General features: G+C 43.2%; 1 protein-coding gene and 1 long non-coding RNA gene across 2 annotated transcripts; both read left to right on the top strand.

Annotated features, from left to right (window-relative positions):
- The first annotated feature begins 9,338 nt into the window (after positions 1-9,338).
- LOC130294292 (myeloid cell surface antigen CD33-like) lies at positions 9,339-18,586 on the top strand. The gene is made up of 6 exons (XM_056543905.1): positions 9,339-9,369; positions 10,288-10,542; positions 14,740-15,003; positions 15,325-15,453; positions 18,436-18,483; positions 18,561-18,586. The coding sequence occupies exons 1-6, from the start codon at positions 9,339-9,341 to the stop codon at positions 18,584-18,586; spliced, it is 753 nt and encodes a 250-aa protein (XP_056399880.1).
- Positions 18,587-19,603: 1,017 nt separating this feature from the next.
- On the top strand, positions 19,604-23,115 carry LOC130294490 (uncharacterized). Its single transcript, XR_008848515.1, has 3 exons — positions 19,604-19,701; positions 20,036-20,094; positions 22,833-23,115. It is a non-coding gene; the product is annotated as an uncharacterized LOC130294490 (long non-coding RNA).
- Positions 23,116-23,464: the final 349 nt, after the last annotated feature.

Genomic DNA, 23,464 nt, shown 5'->3' with positions numbered 1-23,464 from the left:
TTTAAACAATGTTTAATAACTGACAATTCTATAGAGTGAACAAAAATTGGGAGCATCATCATATGAATTTCCCATTAGTCCTTTGATCTCCATTCTAATGGATGACTGTTTGTTTGTCATTACATAGAAACATAGAATGTGTCGGCAGATAAGAACCATTTGGCCCATCTAGTCTGTCCAATAATCTGAATCCTATCAATAAGCAGCTATGTCTTTACTGAAGAGAAGTTTTAACCCTCTTTGCTCTGTAGTAAGATTTATTATCATCCTGAAAAATCATATCATCATGACCAAACCTATTCCTCTACAAGGACTACTGAGGTGATGGTTGCCATGTTTTCTCATTCTTTACCTGACATATAGCTCCATTCATAAACATTGAAAAATGTGAAAGTTTTATTCAAGCGTCATCTTTATATACTGTAATTAGTGTTGAGTACGAATATTCATAATGCAAATTTTTATAGCGAATATCGGCATTTAGCGATTTCGCAAATATTTAGAATATAGTTATATATATTCAGAATTTTTTTTTGGTTTTTTGTTTTTTCACATGCAAATTTTGGTGCGAATTTTTATGCAAGTTTTCCATGGAAAAAAAAGGAACGAACATAGCGAATATGCAAATTTCACAAACATAGGACAAATAATCGTCAATATATTTGTGAAATATTGTGAATTTGAATATGGCCCCTGCCACTCATCACTAACTGTAATTCATTAGAATGACCGCAGACAGAAATTCCAGCTCCATCTCCTCAGCCAATAAAAATTGGTGACTGATCAGTGATATCACTTTCATCCAATTCTCCACACTCTGATTCTTCTCTTTAACTCCCTATTACCTTGTTCTTCTCAGTTTAGGTGTAAGTGGTAGATTACATTTGGCTTCTCTATATGTACAGTAAATCCCATTGACTTCTGTTTTTACCTATTTGTTTTGTTAAAAACTTTGTATTTTCCTGGCATTGGTTTGAGTTTTTTAGTCGGACACTTTGCCATCTTCTTGGTCTACCCATATGTTTTCTTTTTATTAGCTTCTTATTTTTTTTTTATACTTGTACCAATTTTGCATACAGCTGAATGGGAACAACCAGCATCTTACTGCACAGCATATTAACTTCTGTTTCTGGCAATTTTTTTTTTATTATTATTTTGTTTCTTTTTATTAGCTTCTTATATATATATTTTTTTTTATACTTGCACCAATTTTGCACACAGCTGAATGGGAACAACCAGCATCTTGCTGCATTAGTGAAGATGAAAGGGATGTGCAGGTGAAAAGGGCGGCACAAGCAATTATTCGTGTGGCCGTCACCACATGAATACTGAGCTATATAACAGCTTCTGTAAACGAATGCCGATCTACAACATATGTTCACAGTACATAACGGCTCAGACCATCATATAGAGCCCTTAGTGTCTGAAGTTGCACACCACTTCCGCTTTCTGTTGATGTCCCTCAAGGCTCTGTGGTGATCTCTGCCAAAACCCATACATTTTTCCAACATATAATATTTGGTCCTCACAAGATCTTCTTTGTTCTCCACTTGTTTGCTCCTCACATCATTGTCTCTATGATTTCCTCTGTGTATCCCCAATACTCTGGAACTTCCTACACCAACACACCAGACCCCATCCCACCATTCAAACCTTTAAATATATACAAATTCCACAATAGAAAAGAAAGGGGCACTCACATTTCCATCTGGTGCGGTTTGCATTAAAACAGCATTAACAAGACGTCAATATGAGGTTAAAGGGCTACTCCGGCCCCAAGACATCTTATCCCCTATCCAAAGGATAGGAGATAAGATGTCTGATCGCGGGTGTCCCGTTACTGTAAGCGCTGGTGGGTTCTCAGTCTTTTGCCTCCCTACCACGGGGGCGCAGTATCGTGACGTCATGACTCAACCCCCATCACGACCCCTCCCATAGACTTGCATTGAGGTGGCGGGGTGTGGCGTTACACGGGGGCGGAGTCCTTTGGATAGGGATAAGATGTCTTGGGGCCAGAGTACCCCTTTAAACTGGGTGCTTGGTTACAGCCATTTCACACCATTCAAGGTGCTTCTTCAGATCACCAGTATATATTTAAATATTTACACCCTGCAATAACACTGTTCCCACTACACATATATATATTGTATGCAGATTCTACTCTGATATGTCTCTTTTCTCTTTCTATATTGACTGTAATCCTCATGGGCGGGGCCATTCTCCTCAGTAACAATACATTATTTCATAAATTCATGTTTATTGCACTTGCTTGTTTTTAATTGTTTGTTCTTGTCATTACATGTATATAAAATCTTCTGTATTTTATATGTTCTTTACCCTGAAAGGTAAGGCCTCTAAAAGTGAATAATAATATTGCCATAAATATATATATTGTAAATTATATATGACAGTCTATGACTGTTCCTCTCATAGATCTCACAGAAGAACCGGTCATCTCAGATGTTGGGACACTGACTGCTGGTATAGATAAGACAGTGACCTGCGCTCCTCCTGGGGACTGTCATGTGACCTCCTTAGTTATCCAATGGAAGAAGAGTGATGTGTCCGGAATCTGGAAGAATTCATCTACTATAACATTTACCCCATCTTTAGATGATCACCAGAAAATCATCACATGTGAGATGAGAAACTCCAGAGGGAGGACAACTCAAAAAACCATTGTTCTTGATGTCTGCTGTAAGTACTGTTCATTATTTTTACACATATTCTTTTCTCTACAACCATTGTTTCTGTAGCTGTCACCATGATTACACATTAAGCACAATCATGCAGTTATGTCTCAGGCAGATATGTAAACTATTAAAGGTAAGGTCTGATAAGACACTGGGTCTTGCCACAGAAGGGTATAAAAGTGCTGCCTTATAAAAAAGGCTCTCTGAGGCCACTTTTGGGTAGTGTTCCTATTGGTAAGAGACAGTGGACTGTGGACAGTCCAAACAGATAACCAGTAGAAAGGATTTGTTGACTAGCACGAGCTCCCACAGTTTCTTTGTCTACCACCAAGACACAGGTGGCTCCTTCATTACACACCCCTGTCTCTTCATTACACACCCCGTCTCTTCATTACATACCCCTGTCTCTTAATTATACTCTCCTGTCTCTTCATTACACACTTCTGTCTCTTCATTACATCATGTCTCTTCATTACACAGCCCTGCCTCTACCTTACACAACTCTACCTCTGCATTATATACACCTATGTCTTCATTACACAACCCTGTCTCTTCATTATATACACCTATGTCTTCATTACACAACCCTGTGTCTTCATTATATACATCTATGTCTTCATTACACAACCCTGTCTCTTCATTATATACATCTATGTCTTCATTACACAACCCTGTCTCTTCATTATATACATCTATGTCTTCATTACACAACCCTGTCTCGTCATTATTTACACCTGTGTCTTCATTACACAACCCTGTCTCGTCATTATATACACCTATCTCTTCATTACACAACCCTGTCTCTTCATTATACAGTGGTCCCTCAACATACGATGGTAATTCGTTCCAAACGAGCCATCGTTTGTCGAATCCATCGTATGTTGAGGGATTCGTGCAATGTAAAGTATAGGAAGCTGTACTCACCTATCCCCGCCGCTCCCGATGGTGATCCCGGGCCTCCTCTGGGCTCTCCTAGTCTTCTCCGGTCCTCCGCTGTCTTCTCCAGTCCTCTTCTGTCTTCTCCGGTCCTCTTCTGTCTTCTCCAGTCCTCTTCTGTCTTCTCCGGTCCTCTTCTGTCTTCCGCAAGTCTTACTGGGCCTGCATAGTGACGTCATTACGCCGCTGCGTACGCCATTCCTATTGGATGGCGTGCGCAGCAGCGTATTGACGTAATCGGAGAGGGCCGAGAAGACACCGGAAGACCAGCGCTGGACCCAGAGGGCACCCCAGAGCATCGTGGAGGGGTAAGTAATACTTACCGTACCACACGGGGAACATTAAGCTGCTATCCGGCAGCAGCTTAAACATTTGGCGCTGCCGGATAGCACTTAATGCGATGGCCCCGACATAAAAAAGCATCGTATGTCAATGCTGACATCGACATGCGATGGCCTCTGAGAGGCCATCGTATGTCGATTTCATCATATGTCGGGGCCATCGTAGGTCGGGGGTCACTGTATACACCTATCTCTTCATTACACAACCCTGTCTCTTCATTATAAACACCTATGTCTTCATTACACAACCCTGTGTCTTCATTATATTCATTATATACACCTATGTCTTCATTACACAACCCTGTCTCTTCATTATATACACCTATCTCTTCATTACACAACTCTGTCTCTTCATTATAAATACCTATGTCTTTATTACACAACCCTGTTTCTTCATTATATTCATTATATACACCTATGTCTTCATTACACAGCCCTGTCCAGGGGCGGACACAGACATCAGAGGGCCCCTGTGCAAAGAATGTGCCAGCACCCCCCCCCAGCACTGTGCCCCCTCATGTACCTAGACCTCATGGCTCCTGAGGTGGGCTCGAGTGGCCCCTGTCCCTCTCAGTGTGCGGCCCAGGCCCGGTGAGTACTCCCCCGGGTCAGCCTGACCCGTGTCTAGCTGGGAGGCAGAGGGCAGTGCTCCCCTTTACACTCGCACCCCTGGACTTAGCACGACACCCCTTGGCACCCCCTGGTTCCTTGGCTCCTTAGTGATAGAAGTGACTTACAGGCAGGGCCAGACTGGGACCAAAAATAGGCCCAGGCATTTTAAAATAAACAGCCCATTTTTATGGTGGGGGTCTGATTCATGGGACCCCCACCAATCACCTTGGTTCAAGTGGCTCCCCAGATGTTGGAAAGCTGCAACTCCCATCATTTCTGAAGTGACTACAGCTGATGGGACAGTCAGGAGACTACACAATGATATCAGTGACTACAGCTCTGATAGGACAGTTAGGAAAATACACAATGATATCACTGACCTGAGTGACGTCTTCTCTGTTGTCTTTACTTTTCTTCTTTATCTGGTCCAGACACCAGGATTTCTTCCATCTTCTCTGCAGAGTCTTACACCTGGACATCATTGGTTCCTTACATTGTCAGTAGATCCTCATCCTCTGTATGATGACAATAATCATTATATCCTTGCCAAATACTGTACCCCCTGAATATAATACTGCCAACCACTGTACCCCCTGAATACTGCCAACCACTGTACCCCTGAATATAATACTGCCAACCACTGTACCCCTGAATATAATACTGCCAAATACTGTACCCCTGAATATAATATTGCCAACCACTGTAACCCTGAATATAATACTGCCAAATACTGTACCCCTGAATATAATACTGCCACACACTGTACTCCATGAATATAATACTGCCAACCACTGTACCCCTGAATATAATACTGCCAACCACTGTACCCTGAATATAATACTGCCAACCACTGTACTCCATGAATATAATACTGCCAAATACTGTACCAATGAATATAATACTGCCAACCAATGTACCCCTGAATATAATACTTCCAAATACTATACCCCTGAATATAATACTGCCAACCACTGTACCCCTGAATATAATACTGCCAATCACTGTACCCCTGAATATAATACTGCCAACCACTGTACCCCTGAATATAATACTGCCAACCACTGTACTCCATGAATTTAATACTGCCAAATACTATACCACTGAATATAATACTGCCAACCAATGTACAACTGAATATAATACTGCCAAATACTGTACCCCTGAATATAATACTGCCAACCAATGTACAACTGAATATAATACTGCCAAATACTGTACTCCATTAATATAATACTGCCAACCACTGTACTCCATTAATATAATACTGCCAAATACTGTACCAACCACTGAATCACCCCAAACACCCCATGCACTCCATCCTCAGTCTCCTCATCACCCCATACGCCCCACACAACCAATCCTCAGTCTCCTCATCACCCCCATACACCCCACGCACCCCATCCTCAGTCTCATCACCCCATACACCCCACACGACCCATCCTCGTCTTCTCATCACCCCATACACCCCACACACTCCATCCTCAGTCTCCTCATCACCCCATACACCCCATTCTCAGTCGCCTCATCACCCCATACACCCCATCCTCAGTCTCCTCATCACTAGTGTTGAGCGGCATAGGCCATATTCGAATTCGCGAATATTCGCGAATATATGGACGAATATTCGTCATATATTCGCGAATATTCGCATATTGTTTATATTCTCGTTTTATTTTCGCATATGCGAAAATTAACATATGTGAATATTAACACATACAAAATTAACATACGCGAAATTTCGCATATGCGAAACTTTGCATATGCAAATTTTCGCACATGCGAATTTTCGGGCGCCAGTCTCACACAGTAGTATTAGAGCCTTCTTTACACCACACAAGCTGGAAGCAGAGAGGGATGATCACTGTGATGTGTACTGTGAAAAAAAAAACAAAAAAAAAAAAACGAATATTCGTAATTACGAATATATAGCGCTATATTCGCGAAATTCGCGAATTCGCGAATATGCGATATTCGCGAATAATATTCGAATTGCGAATATTCGTGAGCAACACTACTCATCACCCCATACACCCCATGCACTCCATCCTCAGTCTCCTCATCACCCCATGCACTCCATCCTCAGTCTCCTCATCACCCCATACACTCCATCCTCAGTCTCCTCATCACCCCATACACCCCATTCTCAGTCGCCTCATCACCCCATACACCCCATGCACTCCATCCTCAGTCTCCTCATCACCCCAGGCACTCCATCCTCAGTCTCCTCATCACCCCAGGCACTCCATCCTCAGTCTCCTCATCACCCCATACACTCCATCCTCAGTCTCCTCATCACCCCATACACCCCATTCTCAGTCGCCTCATCACCCCATACACCCCATGCACTCCATCCTCAGTCTCCTCATCACCCCATACACCCCATTCTCAGTCGCCTCATCACCCCATACACCCCATGCACTCCATCCTCAGTCTCCTCATCACCCCATGCACTCCATCCTCAGTCTCCTCATCACCCCCATATACCTTAAGCACCTCATTATTATTACACAGCTGAAACCCCTCCCCCCGATCCTTCTCATCAACATTAAACCCCCTAATCACTACACCCCTGACCCCCCTTCTGGTCCTCCTTATCAACACTACACTCTCCCAGACCGCCAATCCTCCTTATCATTACACCACCAACCTCTTCAACACCCGTCCTGTCCTCTTCAGCATCATTACAATCCCCTCCCCCCACCGCCCTGCACCCGACCATCACTCTCCTCACTAGTGTTGCTCACGAATATTCGCAATTCGAATATTATTCGCGAATATCGCATATTCGCGAATTCGCGAATTTCGCGAATATAGCGCTATATATTCGTAATTACGAATATTCGTTTTTTTTTTTTCACAGTACACATCACAGTGATCACCCCTTTCTGCTTCCAGCTTGTGTGGTGTAAAGAAGGCTCTAATACTACTGTGTGAGACTGGCGTGCGAAAATTCGCATATACGAAAATTAGCATATGCGAATTTTCGCAAATACTAATTTTGTATATGCTAATATTCACATATGTTAATTTTCGCATACGCGCATTTTCGCATATGCGAAAATAAAACGAGAATATAACGAATATGCGAATATTCGCGAATATATGACGAATATTCGTCCATATATTCGCGAATTCGAATATGGCCTATGCCGCTCAACACTACTCCTCACCTCATCTGCTCAGCGATGCGGCCATGTGAGGCGGGAGGGTTTGCTGCTCCTGTTGCTTCTACCGGGGTCAGAGGCCATGACATGTGACGTCAGGAGCTTGGAACAGACGTGTGTGCCTGCGCGGGGCACGTCTGTTCCCATCAGCCCCTGGCCTGTCTGTCTCGCCCGGCCAGTTTAAAGGTAAATTACTGCTGTCAGCGGCAGGTCCGGGACCTGTTGCTGCAGCATATAGTATGAAGTACTGGCAGGGGGCCCTGCAAGGGCCCAGACTGTGAGGCCCAGGCTGTGACCTGGGTCACTAGGTGGGCCCCCTAACACCCTGGGCCCCTGTGCAGCTGAACCGGCTGAACAGGGGATATGTCCGCCCCTGACCCTGTCTCTTCATTATATACATCTGTGTCTTCATTACACAACCCTGTCTCTTCATTATATACACCTATGTCTTCATTACACAACCCTGTCTCTTCATTATATACACCTATGTCTTCATTACACAACCCTGTCTCTTCATTATATACAACTATGTCTTCATTACATACCTCTGTCTTTTCATTACACACACCTGTACCTTCATTTCACACACATATCCTCCCCCCATCTCTATCCAGACCGTTTTCAGTTAGCAGATGAAAATGTTGTGTCTCAGCATCCATTACACATTCCGCCATTATCAGCCACAGTCGCCTTTGTTTGCATTGGTGAAATGAAGTAGAAACCTGGAATCCTGGGCTCTGGAGCCATCACATATGACAGTCGGTCACCCCTAAAAGTGATACGATGGACTATAACAGCTCAGTGATATGTACAGGACATCATGAAGACATGTGTCGCCTCTTCTGGCTTCCCTCCACATTTTCCCAACCACATATTTCCCAGATTACAACACTTCCTGTTTATTACAAGTCATCTGATTTGACCTATAATCACAAATAAAGTGTTTTAGATTTGAAGACTTTATGCTGTGTTTGCATATTCATTGTTTCTACAGTTATTTGCACAATTGTGGAAAAATATCACCTTTTTTGTCATGAGTTTAAGAAAATCATGTAAAAAACAAATACTGCAGCAACGCAATGTGTGAACACAGTCTTAGGGGAGGTGTATAAGCACTATACTGTATATCTTGATCCCTTAAGATAGCAGATAGAGATAGGAGGGGTGGGAAGGGATCAGGTAGGTGATGATGTCATCCAGTAGTTCATAGGAAGGCAGCTGGCCCAGAACTGACATCCTGCTCTTACACATTAAGCAATGGAAGGTTTGGAGAGTCAGACTGGTGATCACATGACCTAGTTATGTTAATTAAACAAATGGGGCTGTATGACTAGTAATGGTAAGTTTGCATGATGTGGACAAAACACTTCTTTACACCCTTCTGTATTTATATAAACCACTCTGGAAGATAACTGCTCTAAAAAAAATGATAAGAAGAAGATAAAGAACAACAACAATGTCACATAGGACAGTAAATAGTGAGTCTTAAGCTGACCCTGAACCTCTTTCTCTGCCTACTTGCATAGCCACCCTAAAACGTTCACTCTACAACATGGAGCTGGTCCCTATAATAACTTAAGTGCAGGGGAGTCATGGTCAAAACAATAAATGGTACAGTACAAGGTAAGAAACATGTCAGCATAAAAGAGGTAAATAAACCATAACCAACAAACAGGGAATATAGCAGCAGGTATATAGTGTACAGACAAAAGCCTTGTAACCAGAGCAAGATAAATGGCAGATATGATAACATGAATGAAACAGGATGCTAGGAAATTTATAAGAGCAAAACTAAATCCAGAATGCAAGGGGTGGACAGGTAAATTAAAGTCAGACATTATATAGATCAAGGATGCACAACAACCAAATTACACTAGACAAAACACAAAAATGCACAAAGACCCACAGGTCTGAACACGGACCAAGATCAGGATATACAGAACAAACACTAGAAGCAAAGCAAAAAAACTGACTCCTATGTTAGGGAAATAACAAAGCTCAGGAAATGGACCCAACCAATAGGAGCAACTGAATAAACTACAAAACCAAACTCCAATCATGGAGGGGCACAAAATACAAATAGACTTCAAGTTAGGCGCACACAACTATGTGGGACAGGATCTATCCCAGGAGGAATATGCAAAATAAAAACACAACTAAACATTGGTAAAGATTCAGGAACACTAATCAAGACACAGAACTGGTTACAGGACAAATACAAAATAAGACATGAAAACAATGACCATAGTACAGGCAGAACACTGGTAAAAGCCAAACAAGACTAAACTAATACGCCATGGCTATACAAAGTACATGTGCACAGACACAGACAAGAGTGCAAGGTGAATTAAAATCAGCAGCAAAGCCAGAAAGACTGGAGGCCAGAAATACAACCCACTGATTGGTCAAAGACTGTAACTCTTACCTGACCAGGGAGAAATACACAGACGGGTCAGGTGCGCTCATTACAAATATTAATAATAATAATATTGACATGAATCAAAGTAAATTCTGTAAACTCATTAATTGTTCCTCTTTTAGATCTCTCAGAAGAACCGGTCATCTCAGATGTTGGAACCATGATTGCTGGTATAGATAAGACAGTGACCTGCGCTCCTTTACGAAACTGCTCCACAGTTATCCAATGGAAGAAGAGTGATGTGTCCGGCATCTGGAAGAATTCGCCTACTATAACATTTACCCCATCTCTAGAAGATCACCAGAAAACCATCACATGTGAGATGACAAACTCCATAGGGAGGACAACTCGAAAAACCATTCTTCTTGATGTCTGCTGTAAGTACATACAGTACAAAGAAACCTTTTCTCTTTGAGAAGACCACCCCCCTATATGGACCAGATATTGTGGGGTGAATTTTCAGACCACTGTACATTGTGGATTCTTTGAGAAGACCCCCCTAACAGAAGACCACTTTTAATTCAGATTTTCTTAATTGCTTCTGTAGCCATACAGTTAACAGCAATGCATAGCACTCAAATGTTTTCTGCATAAGAGTTGGGACCCCTGTCAAAATGACAGGAGCCCCTGCTTTGCATGTGATGTAATTCTCCCTCATGAGCAGAATCAGCATTAGCCTGTGGTGCACATTCTGCTCCTCAGCTGGTTATGTAGCCATACAGTAGTGGACATAGCTTGTTCTGACAGGAAAAAGGTATATCCTGTATGCCTCCTGCCCAGTGAATACTGGCTGGTCCAGAAGAAGGGTACCTAACTCTTTTAGAACAGAAATAGTAAACAGTGATCCACATAGATTGCTTACTGCTAACTGTAGTGAAGCAGGTACACCTGCCAAAAAGACAGGTGTCCTGCTCCTTAACCCCTTAAGGACTCAGCCGATTATGGCCTTAAGGACTCAGACAATTTAATTTTTACGTTTTCATTTTTTCCTCCTCGCCTTCTAAAAATCATAACTCTTTTATATTTTCATCCACAGACTAGTATGAGGGCTTGTTTTTTGCGCAACCAGTTGTCCTTTGTAATGACATAACTCATTATATCATAAAATGTATGGCGCAACCAAAAAACACTGTTTTTGTATTTTAGAACCCCGGCACGTCACGTCACGACCCCTGCCCAAAGCGGGGACGCCATGCCCTTTTCATACAGCTCTATGGAAGAGCCATTTGGCCATTTTTTTTTAGCTCTCCCATAGAACTACATAGAGGAGCATGGTGGCACGCACTTCGGGCGGGGGTTGTGATGCACTGCTATATAGGAGAGCCAGGGCTCTAAACAGGAGATCACGGGGGATAGAGGATAGGTTTTTTGAATATATTCGACCAAATTATATATTTTTGAAAACATTTTAATTTTTCACATTAGACTTCAAAATATGCCTGTGCCAGAAATGTATTAATGATTTCTCTTTCGAAGGATCCTTCTTCTGACATTCATGTATGGCTTTGGTGAAAACATAGAAAGCAAAATGAATCTCTCCAGATTTTTACATATAAGTTCAAACTGTTAAAAGTGCAACAACCCCTTCCAACTGGGATAGGAGGGGTTTTTACTGTTTATCTGTTTTCCATGATCCCTGGGTTGATTTCTTGCACCATTTTGGTAACATTGTAGTCCCTTGGAGAGGAAGTCTACTGTATATATATATATATATATATATATATATATATATATATATATATAGGGTATCACCATCTCTTTACCTAAACATTAGGCTACAATGCGGTGACTCCGCTGCAGGTTTAATCCATGTCTCAAGGAAGAAATAACGAGAGGCCACTCACCAGGTCCGTGCTCCAACATTTTTTCTTTTATTTTCAGTGCTTTAAAAATGCCAGTGTGGTGTCCCGGCACCGGATTGCCTCCGTTGCCTTGTGGTGGGGTCCCCAAAGCCAGAGTCCCTAGGTTTAGGTGGGGTCCTCATCCTTAGTTAGCCCCTTGTCACCCCTTTTGTAAATAACATTATTTAAATTTAATGTATATATTTATATAGTAGGTGTGCTTACCTAGTTAGCGTCGCAGGACCTGCGAGTCACGTGACGCCTTCCAAAGACTCTATGGTTTGTAGTTCAAGGACCTTTGGAGGAAGTCAGGTGTTTACCCATCAGGCTATGTAACGGTGAGTGACAGCTGACTTGGACCAATCCAGAACGGCCCTGCCCCTGCCCATATAAGGGAGCGGCGGCCATTACTCACTCTCTTTCCTCGTGGGCTGTTGACAGGGAAGGATCTGCGCTGCTGTCATCAGTGAGTTAGGCCTGAGCCTTGCGGCGACGGCTGATCTTTACAAAACCGTGAGTGTAATCAATCCCTAAACACTCTGCAAGATCACCGGACTTTATCTAACCCCTAAATCCGGACGGATCTTCGCAATTAACCCTAAATTCGGAGACTTATATCAAAAGTCAAGGTCCACAACAACTGTCAGTCACTGAAGTGTACGGAGACTGTATTAATGAGACTGTTACTGTTCATTGGATGTACCACAAGTCTTTAAGTAAAGTTTATCCAAGTTTAAGTTCAACTTCCTTGTGGACCTTCAGTCATTTCATGCACCTATCATTACTGGGAAGGGCGGCGATAGGCCGGAGAATTACCTCAACATACTAGCCCGCAGCCTGGCGTCACGAACAATAGGGTTAACCTTAACCCCTGTTATACTGACTACACTACCCCAACCCCTGAGGCCTACCACACCAGCAAGACGAGGTCAGACACCTGGATGGCGCTGCAATTGCAGTGCCATCCAGATGTCTGACCTCGTCTTGCTGGCGTTTTTAAAGCACTGAAAATAAAATAAAAATTCTTGGAGCACGGACCTGGTGAGTGGCCTCTAGTTATTTCTTCCTTGCTATGTTGTTTACCTGCATACACCTCATTGAGATTGAGCACCACCTTTACCGGCCCATTGTTCTCACCCTTCAGTGCAGCTTGACTGCCCATATACACCCTAGTAGGTTGTGCCGACTGCTGTCTCTTCAAAGGCATTTACTCTATGTCTTCCTTCTTCCACTCTGTCAGTTTCTGGCTATCTATTGCCAGATAAATACATTCAGAAACACTGTGAATGACATATAAGGCTGTCAATATCCTGCCTCCTCCTTAGATCTCTACACTAAAATCCCGACACCTCCCAACATTTAATCTCTGACCCTCAGAAAACTTCCTTCCTTGGTCTTCTCATGTCCGTTCCTCAAATATTATCTCCAGGATTTTTTTGTCCATCCTCATACGTTGAAACTTGCTACCTCAACACATCAGACTCCGTACCATCATTCAAACCTGCAAAAGCAGCCTGACCCCCAAGAAAAGCTTGTAAGCTTACACCCCACATTTTCAATGTTCCTACTACATGACTATATAAGCAGCTTCATGTGGCTCCTCAGGACCAGTCTATAACTTAAAAATAGAAGAGAAAAAGAGACCAATGGAGACGCCTCGTGTGTTACCACTTAAACGATTGGTGTTACTGAGACGGAAACCGTCACTGGGCGAGCATAGCCCTTAGGTAGTGGCCGCTCCCCTTAAGCGAATTAAAATTCCGCACCAAGTGGGTTACCAGTGTGAAGAGGAGGGACAGCTGCTGAGCCCGGGTCCCAGGAGAAGGAGCAATCCAGTCCTGATGGAAGTCAAAGTAGAGAGAAGAAAATGAGCCTTGCAATGGCGCTGCTGGTTCCATTGAAGAAGTAAAAGCCAAACCAGGAGTATTTTTAAGCCCCAGAGTGGTTTATTGAGCATAAAAAATTATAAAAGTACAAGGATCGCGCGTTTTGGGGGACCCACCCCCTTCCTCAGATCAGTCTCTGATCTAAGGAAGGGGGTGGCTCCCCCGAAACGCGTCCTCATTGTACTTTTATCATTTTTCATGCTCAATAAACCACTCCAGTGTTTGAAAATACTCCTGGTTTTGCTTGAAAATACTCCTGGTTTAGCTTTTACTTCTTCATTGGAACCAGCAGCACCATTGCAAGGGTCATTTTCTTCTCTCTACATAGTCTATTACTTAGTCAAGTTCATGTCTATTGCATGTGTGTTTTCGGGTTGTTTATTCATGATACTGTATGTATTTAAAACATTGGAGTAAAACAACAGAATGTCCAGCGCAAGGCTCGGGTTTATTCAACAGGATAGTAGACAGACATCAGGACATGAGAAACGTGCAGGTGACGTGTTTCGGCCTTAACAAAATGGCCTTAATCATACTATGACTAAGGCCATTTTGCTAAGGCCGGAACACGTCACCTGCATGTTTGTCAAATCATGATGTCTGTCTACTATGTCTGTTGAATAAACCTGTGTTCCCCGAGCCTTGCGCTGGACATTCTGTTGTTCCGTGCAGCAAGGATAATACAGAGGGTGAGCAGATACAACTACTTCATTGTTACTTTATTTAAAACTTTCTATGATTTATATGTACTTCTCTCATAAAGGTAATGTTTCTAAAATTGATATTATTATTAATAATAACAATGATAAAAAATGTAAATAAAACACACTAGAAATTTCTCATGTAGCTCTCTCAGGAGAACCGGTCATCTCAGATGTTGGGGCACTGACTGCTGGTATAGATAAGACAGTGACCTGCGCTCCTTCTGGGAACTGTCCTGCAACATCCTTCATTTTCCAATGGAAGAAGAGTGATGTGTCCGGCGTCTGGAAGAATTCATCTACTGTAACATTTACCCCATCTCCAGATGATCACCAGAAAACCATCACATGTGAGATGATAATCTCCGAGGGGAAGACAACTCAAAAAAACATTCTTCTAGATGTCTATTGTAAGTACTGTGGGAGATTAGCTCCATAGAACCAGTCAAACAGAAGTCAGAGACAGGGATAAAGAAGCTACTTTTAAACCGAGATTCTTCTACAGTAGCAAAACATATAAAGCCTTTACACTCAAAATCAAAACACAAAATAAATCCTTTTTGTCCAGCTCTAACTATACAATAAAATTCCCCTGTCTATACAGGTGGCTTACTACCAGCCACCCAACACAGTAGACATCAAACATGTGTTACTCCCTTCAGTCACAATATCCCCTTTTGACAAGGAAAAATAACTGCAAACATCCATAACCCATTCTCTGGACTTTCTAGTGCCTTTGCTTGAAGACCCTAAATTCATTACTGGATTGAGTACTGGAGGCGTCATCATTTTTTCTGCAATTCTCTTGGGAATTGTCTTTCTTATGAGAAGGTACAAGAAGGATAAACCCAGTGAACCAAGTATGTATGTTTCATTATCTTTCACTTAGTCATGTTGTAAAAATACATGTGGGTTGTTAGGCTAGTTGTCACGATTCGGCTGGCAGGAGGTGGATCCTCTGTGCCAGAGGGATTGGCGTGGACCGTGCTGGTGGACCGGTTCTAAGTTGCTACTGGTATTCACCAGAGCCCGCCGCAAAGCGGGATGGTCTTGCAGCGGCGGTAGCAACCAGGTCGTATCCACCAGCAACGGCTCAACCTCTCTGACTGCTGAAGATAGGCGCGGTACAAGGGAGTAGACAAGAGCAAAGTCGGACGTAGCAGAAGGTCAGGGCAGGCAGCAAGGATCGTAGTCAGGGGCAACGGCAGGAGGTCTGGAACACAGGCTAGGAACACACAAGGAAACGCTTTCACTGGCACAATGGCAACAAGATCCGGCGAGGGAGTGCAGGGGAAGTGAGGTATAAGTAGGGAGTGCACAGGTGAGAATACTGATTAGGCCTGCTGCGCCAATCAGTGGCGCAGCGGCCCTTTAAATGGCAGAGACCCGGCGCGCGCGCGCCCTAAGGAGCGGGGCCGCGCGCGCCGGGACAACACAGACGGGGAACGGGTCAGGTACGGGAGCCGAGATGCGCATCACGAGCGGGCGCGTCCCGCATCGCGAATCGCATCTCGGCTGGGAGTAATATCGCAGCGCACCCGGTCAGCAGGTCTGACCGGGGCGCTGCGAATGAGAGAACGCTGCGAGCGCTCCGGGGAGGAGCGGGGACCCGGAGCGCTCGGCGTAACACTAGTGGACCAGACTTCACCTATAACAGCAGCCTTCCTGGGGTCCTAATTAGTGTTGAGCACAAATATTCGTAATGCAAATCTTTATGCAATTTTTTCATGCAAATTTTCGCATGGGAAAAAAGTGAATTAACATAGGACGAATAATCGTCAATATATTCGCAAAATAACGTGAATTCAAATATGGCCCCTACTGCTCATCACTAGTTCTAATAATGGCTCCCTGTACTCAGATGCCCCTAGGAATTGAAGGTTTAGCAGGGTAGGAAGGCCCACCAGTTAGTACACATGAAATACATTAAAGGGGTATTCCAGGCAAAACCTTTTTATATGTATATATCAACTGGCTCCGGAAAGTTAAACAGATTTGTAAATTACTTCTATTAAAAAATCTTAATCCTTAATCCTTCCAATAGTTATTCGCTTCTGAAGTTTTCTGTCTAACTGCTCAATGATGTCACGTCCCGTGAGCTGTGCATGATGGGAGAATATCCCAATAGGAACTGCACAGCTCCCAGGAAGTGAGTCATCAGAGAGCAGTTAGACAGAAAACAACAACTCAACTTCAGAAGCTAATAACTATTGGAAGGATTAAGAATGTTTAATAGAAGTAATTTACAAATCTGTTTAACTTTCCGGAGCCAGTTGATATATGAAAAAAGTTTTGGCCTGGAATACCCCTTTAAGCCATAAACAATGAGATACCATTTATCAGGATGATTGAGACAGCTAGAAGTATTATCTGCAGGATTATTGAGCAACCACTCACCTAGGGTGGCTGTAGAAGAAAGAAGCAGAGAACATGCAGAATGAATGAACAACAACTCCCTTAACCCCTTAAAGGAAAGAAAATTCAAAAAGAAAATAACTTCCTCTGTGGTATACAGTATACAGCAGCTGATAAGTACTGGAAGGATTAAGATTTTTTTTTATAGAAGTAATTTACAAATCTGTTTAACTTTTTGGCACCAGTTTATTTGAAAAATAAAAATAAAAATGATTTCCAGTGAAGAACTCCTTTAAGGATACAACTTATTTTGGCTTTGAAGACACGGCTAATTTTCAATTTTGTATTTTTGTTTTTTTCCTACACGGTTTTAAGAGACTTAACTGTTTATTTTTTCATCCACAGACCCACATGAGGCTTGTTGTTTGCACAACCAATTGTACTTTGTAATGACACTTTTCATTTTACCATAAAGCATATGGGAAAGAAAAAACCTTCTTATTTCTGGGCAACTGAAAAGAAAAATGCAATTTCGTCCATTTTTTTTTTTTTTTTGGGGGGGGGGGGGGGTGGGTTACACAATGCACTTCTACGGTAAACGTGATATGTTTTCTTTATTCTGTGGGTCAATGTGATTGAAATGATACCCAATTTATATAGTTTTTCTGTTATTGTACTACATTTTTTTGGCGACGTGATCTGTAGTTTCTATCAGTACCATTTTTGTTTTGATGGGACTTTTTGATCACTTTTTATTCATGTGTTTCTGATATAAGATGTGACCAAAACTCAGCATTTTTGGCGTTTGCTTTTTTTATAATTTTTTTTATTGTTCACTATTTGGGATCATAATAATTATATTTTATTAGCTCAGGCAGTTACAAACACGGTTGATTCGAGTGATTTTGTTTTTACTAGTGGAGGGGCTTTTATATAATTTGAAAAACATAATTTTTTATATTTTTATATTACACCTTTTATGCAATCATAGGCAGGGAAAGGGACTCTCTGCTGCCATTTAAACTTCCAGCGATCACGACGTGGAGGCCCCATGAGCCCCCTGAGCTAACTGGCAATAGTAATTCATGCCTTTTGATGTTTTGATCATTGTCGATCACAGTATCTAAGGCTTAAATTACTTTTGACAGTTAGCTCAGGGGGCTCATTGGATCCCTGCGACGTGATCGCGGGGATCCAATAAGCTAAAATGGCTAATGGTTAATGATGGGCATTAGCAGTGAGTTTCCGGTTAATGATAGCAGCTGTTACTCATCCCCAATGAAGCAAGTGCAGCACCTGTCCTCGCTTCATAATCATTAAACGCTCCATTTTGTACTTTTACCCCTGATGTTATGCCTGAGGGCTTTAGATGATAGTGGAAAATGCTACTTTTGAAAAAAGTTCTTTGATTTTCAAGTCCAACAAGTTTTGCCTCATTGATAGTTTTGGGTCAGTTTGACAATCAGGAAACATTTGTTCTTTCCAAGGTGCCTTAACAAGAGATTCACCAGCTAGGATGAAAGTAGACAGAAAAGGTATGTCCTTTATATGTATCTATTTCTATAATTGGTAAGGTGCTTATTGGTTTTATTTTGTGTTGTTTATTTATTAGTTCATGGTGGGGAAAGTTGTGCTTAACTGACTGGTGACCCACGTTAAAGGGGCACTCGGCACCTAGACATCTTATCCCCTATCCAATGGATAGTGTATAAGATGTCTGATCGCGGGGGTCCCGCCACTGGGGACCCCTGCGATCTCCCTGCTGCACCTAGCATTCGTTTAGAGCATTGGGTGCAACGCCGGAGGCTTGTGAAGTCACTTCCGCACCCCGATTGTGATGTCACGACCATGCCCCATCAATGCAAGTCTATGGAGGGGGCATGATGGCCGTCACGTCCCCTCTCATAGACCCCCGTCATGAGCCTCAGCCCCGCATCGGCCAATCATCTGGCACGGAGTGAAGCTTGCTCCATGCACTGGATGTCTGGGGTGCCGCAGCTGAGATCACGTGGGTCACCAGTGGCGGGACCCCCGCAATCAGACATCTTATCTCTTATCCTTAGATAAGGGGATAAGATGTCGAGGGGCGGAGTACCCCTTTAATATAAATGTTTCCTTCTGTTGTGCAAGGCTCCATCCCTCCTCCTTCCTATAATGTTGTGTCCCTGGAAGAGGTGAGACCATGGGAAATTGGCCCAATCTTCTGTCTCCCTGACATTAATACACTCAGTAGCTCCATCTCCTCTACCTTTTATTGGCCTTGGCGTTGCTGCCTCATTCCCCTTTGGTGGTCCTTGTTGCAGATCAGGTCCTGGCTTGCTCGGCTGTTTACTGAGCTCAGCTTCCCTCCAGTGTCCGGAACGGTGGCTCCAGAGAGTGTCTGACAGGGGTTTGTGCCACCTACACACTCTGCTTCCCGTCGAAGCCCCATTTTCTAGGCTTTGGATAGGGGATTAGATGTCTTAGGGCGGGAGTACCCCTTTAACATGCTTTCTTCTAGTTGGCCACCAGTTCTCAGCCTTCTGCATCATCTCCTGCTCTGTTGTCTTGAGTTTATTATCTGGTTCAGGGCTCAACATATTCCGGGAGTAGATAACTAAATTGCTAATTCCTTGTCTCGATTTCTTTGGCAGGTCTTCCATTGTCTTCTTCCCCAGGCAGATCCGGAAGGGTGCCATCGCCCGTACATCCTGTGAGACATAGTGGGAAGCAGCTGAAATCATCAGAGGCCCCTGATACGTGGTCTTCGGATGGTAAGGAGTGGGCTGAGTTGTAACAGTTGGTAATCGGGTGCATCGGGTGGAGGCTGATGGATTAGAGTTACTTTATTTGTAGGCTTTTTGCTGCATGACGTATGGCAGGTGTTGCTTTTTATTTTCGGTTGATGGATTGTGTGGATGGATATGATCACATTTTTTGTAAACGGCCAATGGCTGTCCGGGCATGCTAGAAATTGTAGTTTTGCAACAGCTGAAGGGCTACAATTTGGAGATCACTGAGCCACAGTATAATTGCATTTACTTGCAATCTTATATTAATTTTTTGCACCAATTTTACATTTTTTATTTATTTATTTTTTTTTTTCAGATTTGTACGTTAATACATTAGTACTGGAACCAAGTGATGGATATAGTTTTAGTATGAAGGTAAGTCTAAGTTTACAATGGGCAAAGCTGTCATGTGAATGATGTTCCCCTCTCCCCACATGTTGTGTTGTTGCGTCTATACGGTTATGTTGATTTACTGTGGACTATGAGATGTATATAGCAATATGTAATTTCTGTACAAGCTGTTGATATTATTTTGCGCTGCAGTTATGTGGCATATAAGAGTTTGGTTCCTCATTGTAAGAGGGGTCAGGCTGAGGTAATGGTAAATCCCTCTAGGCAGAATGTATAGGAGTTGGGGCACCAATAACTTGACACCGACCTTTTAAATAACTAAAGTAGGCTTTACTGAATAGTGGTAATAGTTTGGCAGTTTCTCACCACTCATTACAGCTCCGTTCACAGACTCCTTGTTCTGTCTTCCTTATGTGTGAGGGTACATGATTTGACAGAAAGCTGAACCCCGGCAATTCATTGACAAAGAAGTCATGTCCAATGTCAACTTTTAGTGCAAGGATATATGTGGTGAAACTGCCCCCCTCTCTCACAGACTGCTCCGTATACCCTCTGTCTCACAGCTCTTTATGTCTCCTCTCTCACAGACTGCTCCGTATACCCTCTGTCTCACAGCTCTTTATGTCTCCTCTCTCACAGACTGCTCCGTATACCCTCTGTCTCACAGCTCTTTATGTCCCCTCTCTCACAGACTGCTCCGTATACCCTCTGTCTCACAGCTCTTTATGTCTCCTCTCTCACAGACTGCTCCGTATACCCTCTGTCTCACAGCTCTTTATGTCTCCTCTCTCACAGACTGCTCCGTATACCCTCTGTCTCACAGCTCTTTATGTCTCCTCTCTCACAGACTGCCCTGTATACCCTCTGTCTCACAGCTCTGTATGTCTCCTCTCTCATACAGTGATCCTCATTCCTTTCTTTCAAATATAGTTCCTTATGACTTATCTCTCATAGACTGTCCCTTATGCCTGCTCCTTATGACAACTTTTTCACAGACTTCCCCATTATGCTCCCTCTCTCAAAGATGCAAAGTAGGAGGAGTAAAAATTGGGGGTGTTTTGAGAGCGCTACTGTCAGATGGCGATGGTTAAAATCAAGAAACGGTGTGAGCCAGCACTTATGCAGGACTAACTTTTATTGAAAAAAGAAGTCAGGAAATAAAAACAGGATAACGCGTTTAGGCGCTCGCCTTCCTTAGGTCCACAATCATAAATTTGTGTAGTCCTAGCTGGAGTTCCTACATGCGGGCTCCGGCTAGGACTACACCAATTTATGATTGTGGACCTGAGGAAGGCGCCAGCGAGCGCCGAAACGCGTTGTCCTGTTTTTATTTCCTGACTTCTTTTTTCAATAAAAGTTAGTCCTGCATAAGTGCTGGCTCATACCGTTTCTTGATTTTGACCATCGCCATCTGACAGTAGCGCTCTCAAAATACCCCCCATTTTTACTCCTCCTACTTTGCATTCTTGTCCGTCCCCCTCGGGTAGACGGAATAATAAGGGGTGAGAGCAGCAGACTGTCGCCATTCCTTCTCACCACCATTGTGTACAATCGACTCAAGGTCAGTACGCCACCTTGGGTGTTGGTGGCGGGTATTTTCATTTTCACTTTTCCCAAAAATACCACACAGGGAGCGCCCCGTTGTTTTTTCTCCTTTTTTCTCCTCCTTTCCACTCTCTCAAAGATAGTTCTCTATGCCTGTTGTCTCATGATGGTTCGATTCTCATGTGCTTTTCTCACCTTATGTGCTTTTTTCACATTCACAGACTTCTTTTACTGTGCCCTACTTTTTACAGACTGTTTCTTATGCCTACACAATTTCTTGTTATGCCACACTTTCTCACAGACAGGCCCTCTTTCCCATAGACTGCTCCTTATGCCCCTCTTACCCACAGTTCCTTATGCCCCTTCTCTCACAGACTGCTCCTTATGCCCCTCTTACCCACAGTCTCTTGTGCCCCTGCTCTCACAGACTGTTCCTTATTCCCCTCTTACCCACAGTTCCTTGTGCCCCTTCTCTCACAGACTTCTCGTTATGTCTCTTCTCTCACAGACTGCTCCTTATGCCCCTTCTCTTACAGACTGCTTCTTTTGCCCCTTCTCTCACAGACTGTTCCTTATGCCCCTCTTACCTACAGTTTCTTATGCCCCTTCTCTCACACACTGTTCCTTATGCCCCTCTTAACCACAGTTCCATGAGCCCCTTCTCTCACAGACTTCTCCTTATGCCCCTTCTCTCACAGACTTCTCCTTATGCTCCTTCTCTCACAGACTGCTCCTTATGCCCCTCTTACCCACACTTCCTTGTGCCCCTTCTCTCACAGACTTCTCCTTATGCCCCTTCTCTCACACACTGCTCCTTATGCCCCTCTTACCCACAGTTCCTTGTGCCCCTTCTCTCACAGACTGCTCCTTATGCCCCTCTTACCCACAGTTCCTTGTGCCCCTTCTCTCACAGACTGCTCCTTATGCCCCTCTTACCCACAGTTCCTAGTGCCCCTTCTCTCACAGACTTCTCCTTATGCCCCTTCTCTCACAGACTGCTCCTTATGTTTGCTCTCTTAGAGAAAAATGACGCAACTCGACTATATATGACACGTTAATTTCCTCTCCACATAGCAAAAACAGCTCTGCCATATTTCTGCTTTGGACCTTTATATAGCCCAATATAGACCTATAAATGTCATGCATACTATATTTTTTCCATAGTATTGTTTACTTATTTTTTGTAATTAATTTGTCTTATAATTTTCTCTTTTTAGGCCATAGAAGAGACAGAAGATAACATTTACGCCAATGCTTAAGGAAAGAGAGATCATACTGGACAACCAAAAAATGTCTGGGAGGTCACAGAGGTCCAATCTGGGTTAAAAAAAATTTTCCTGGGGTCCTGTCTGGTATTGCAGCTAAGCTCTTTTGAAGTGAATGTGACTCAGCTGCAGTACTACACATCACCTGTGGACAGGAGTGGTGCTGTTTTTGCCATTTTCTGATCCTGGACAAGGGGTCTGGTCTGTTATTAGTTCAGGTGATCTGGGGAAACTGGATTTTGGGGGATTTTGAGCATATGTAAGGTATATATAGATATTTTTTTAAGTGGTTCAGTCTGGGGTCTATATTTAAAATGTTGAAAGTATTTTTTTAATTAAGGGGGGGAGGGGGTTCTGTATTGACTTACCTGTCTGTATTGACTTACCTGTCTTACCTGTAGTTTGTTTTAATTTACACGGTCTGGGACCGGTACTTGTTGAGATCTCTATTCATTTACGGCAGTGTCTCCCAACCAGTGTGCCTCCAGCTGTTGCAAAACTACTACTCCCAGCATGCCCAGACAGCCAATGGCTGTCCGGGCATGCTGGGAGTTGTAGTTTTGCAACAGCTGGAGGCACACTGT

This window comes from Hyla sarda, chromosome 10, assembly GCF_029499605.1.
Source record: "Hyla sarda isolate aHylSar1 chromosome 10, aHylSar1.hap1, whole genome shotgun sequence".
NCBI lineage: Eukaryota > Metazoa > Chordata > Amphibia > Anura > Hylidae > Hyla > Hyla sarda.
Note: the sequence above shows the minus strand (reverse complement) of the source record. Positions and strands in the feature narration are given on the sequence as shown.

Bases quoted from the DNA above. Each gene is read 5' to 3' on its own strand.
- LOC130294292 (XM_056543905.1), top strand. From the start codon at position 9,339: ATGGTCAAAACAATAAATGGTACAGTACAAG. The intron at 10,543-14,739 runs GTAAGTACATAC...TTTCTCATGTAG, and splicing joins CATTCTTCTTGATGTCTGCT to CTCTCTCAGGAGAACCGGTC. The intron at 15,454-18,435 runs GTATGTATGTTT...GTTCTTTCCAAG, and splicing joins GGATAAACCCAGTGAACCAA to GTGCCTTAACAAGAGATTCA.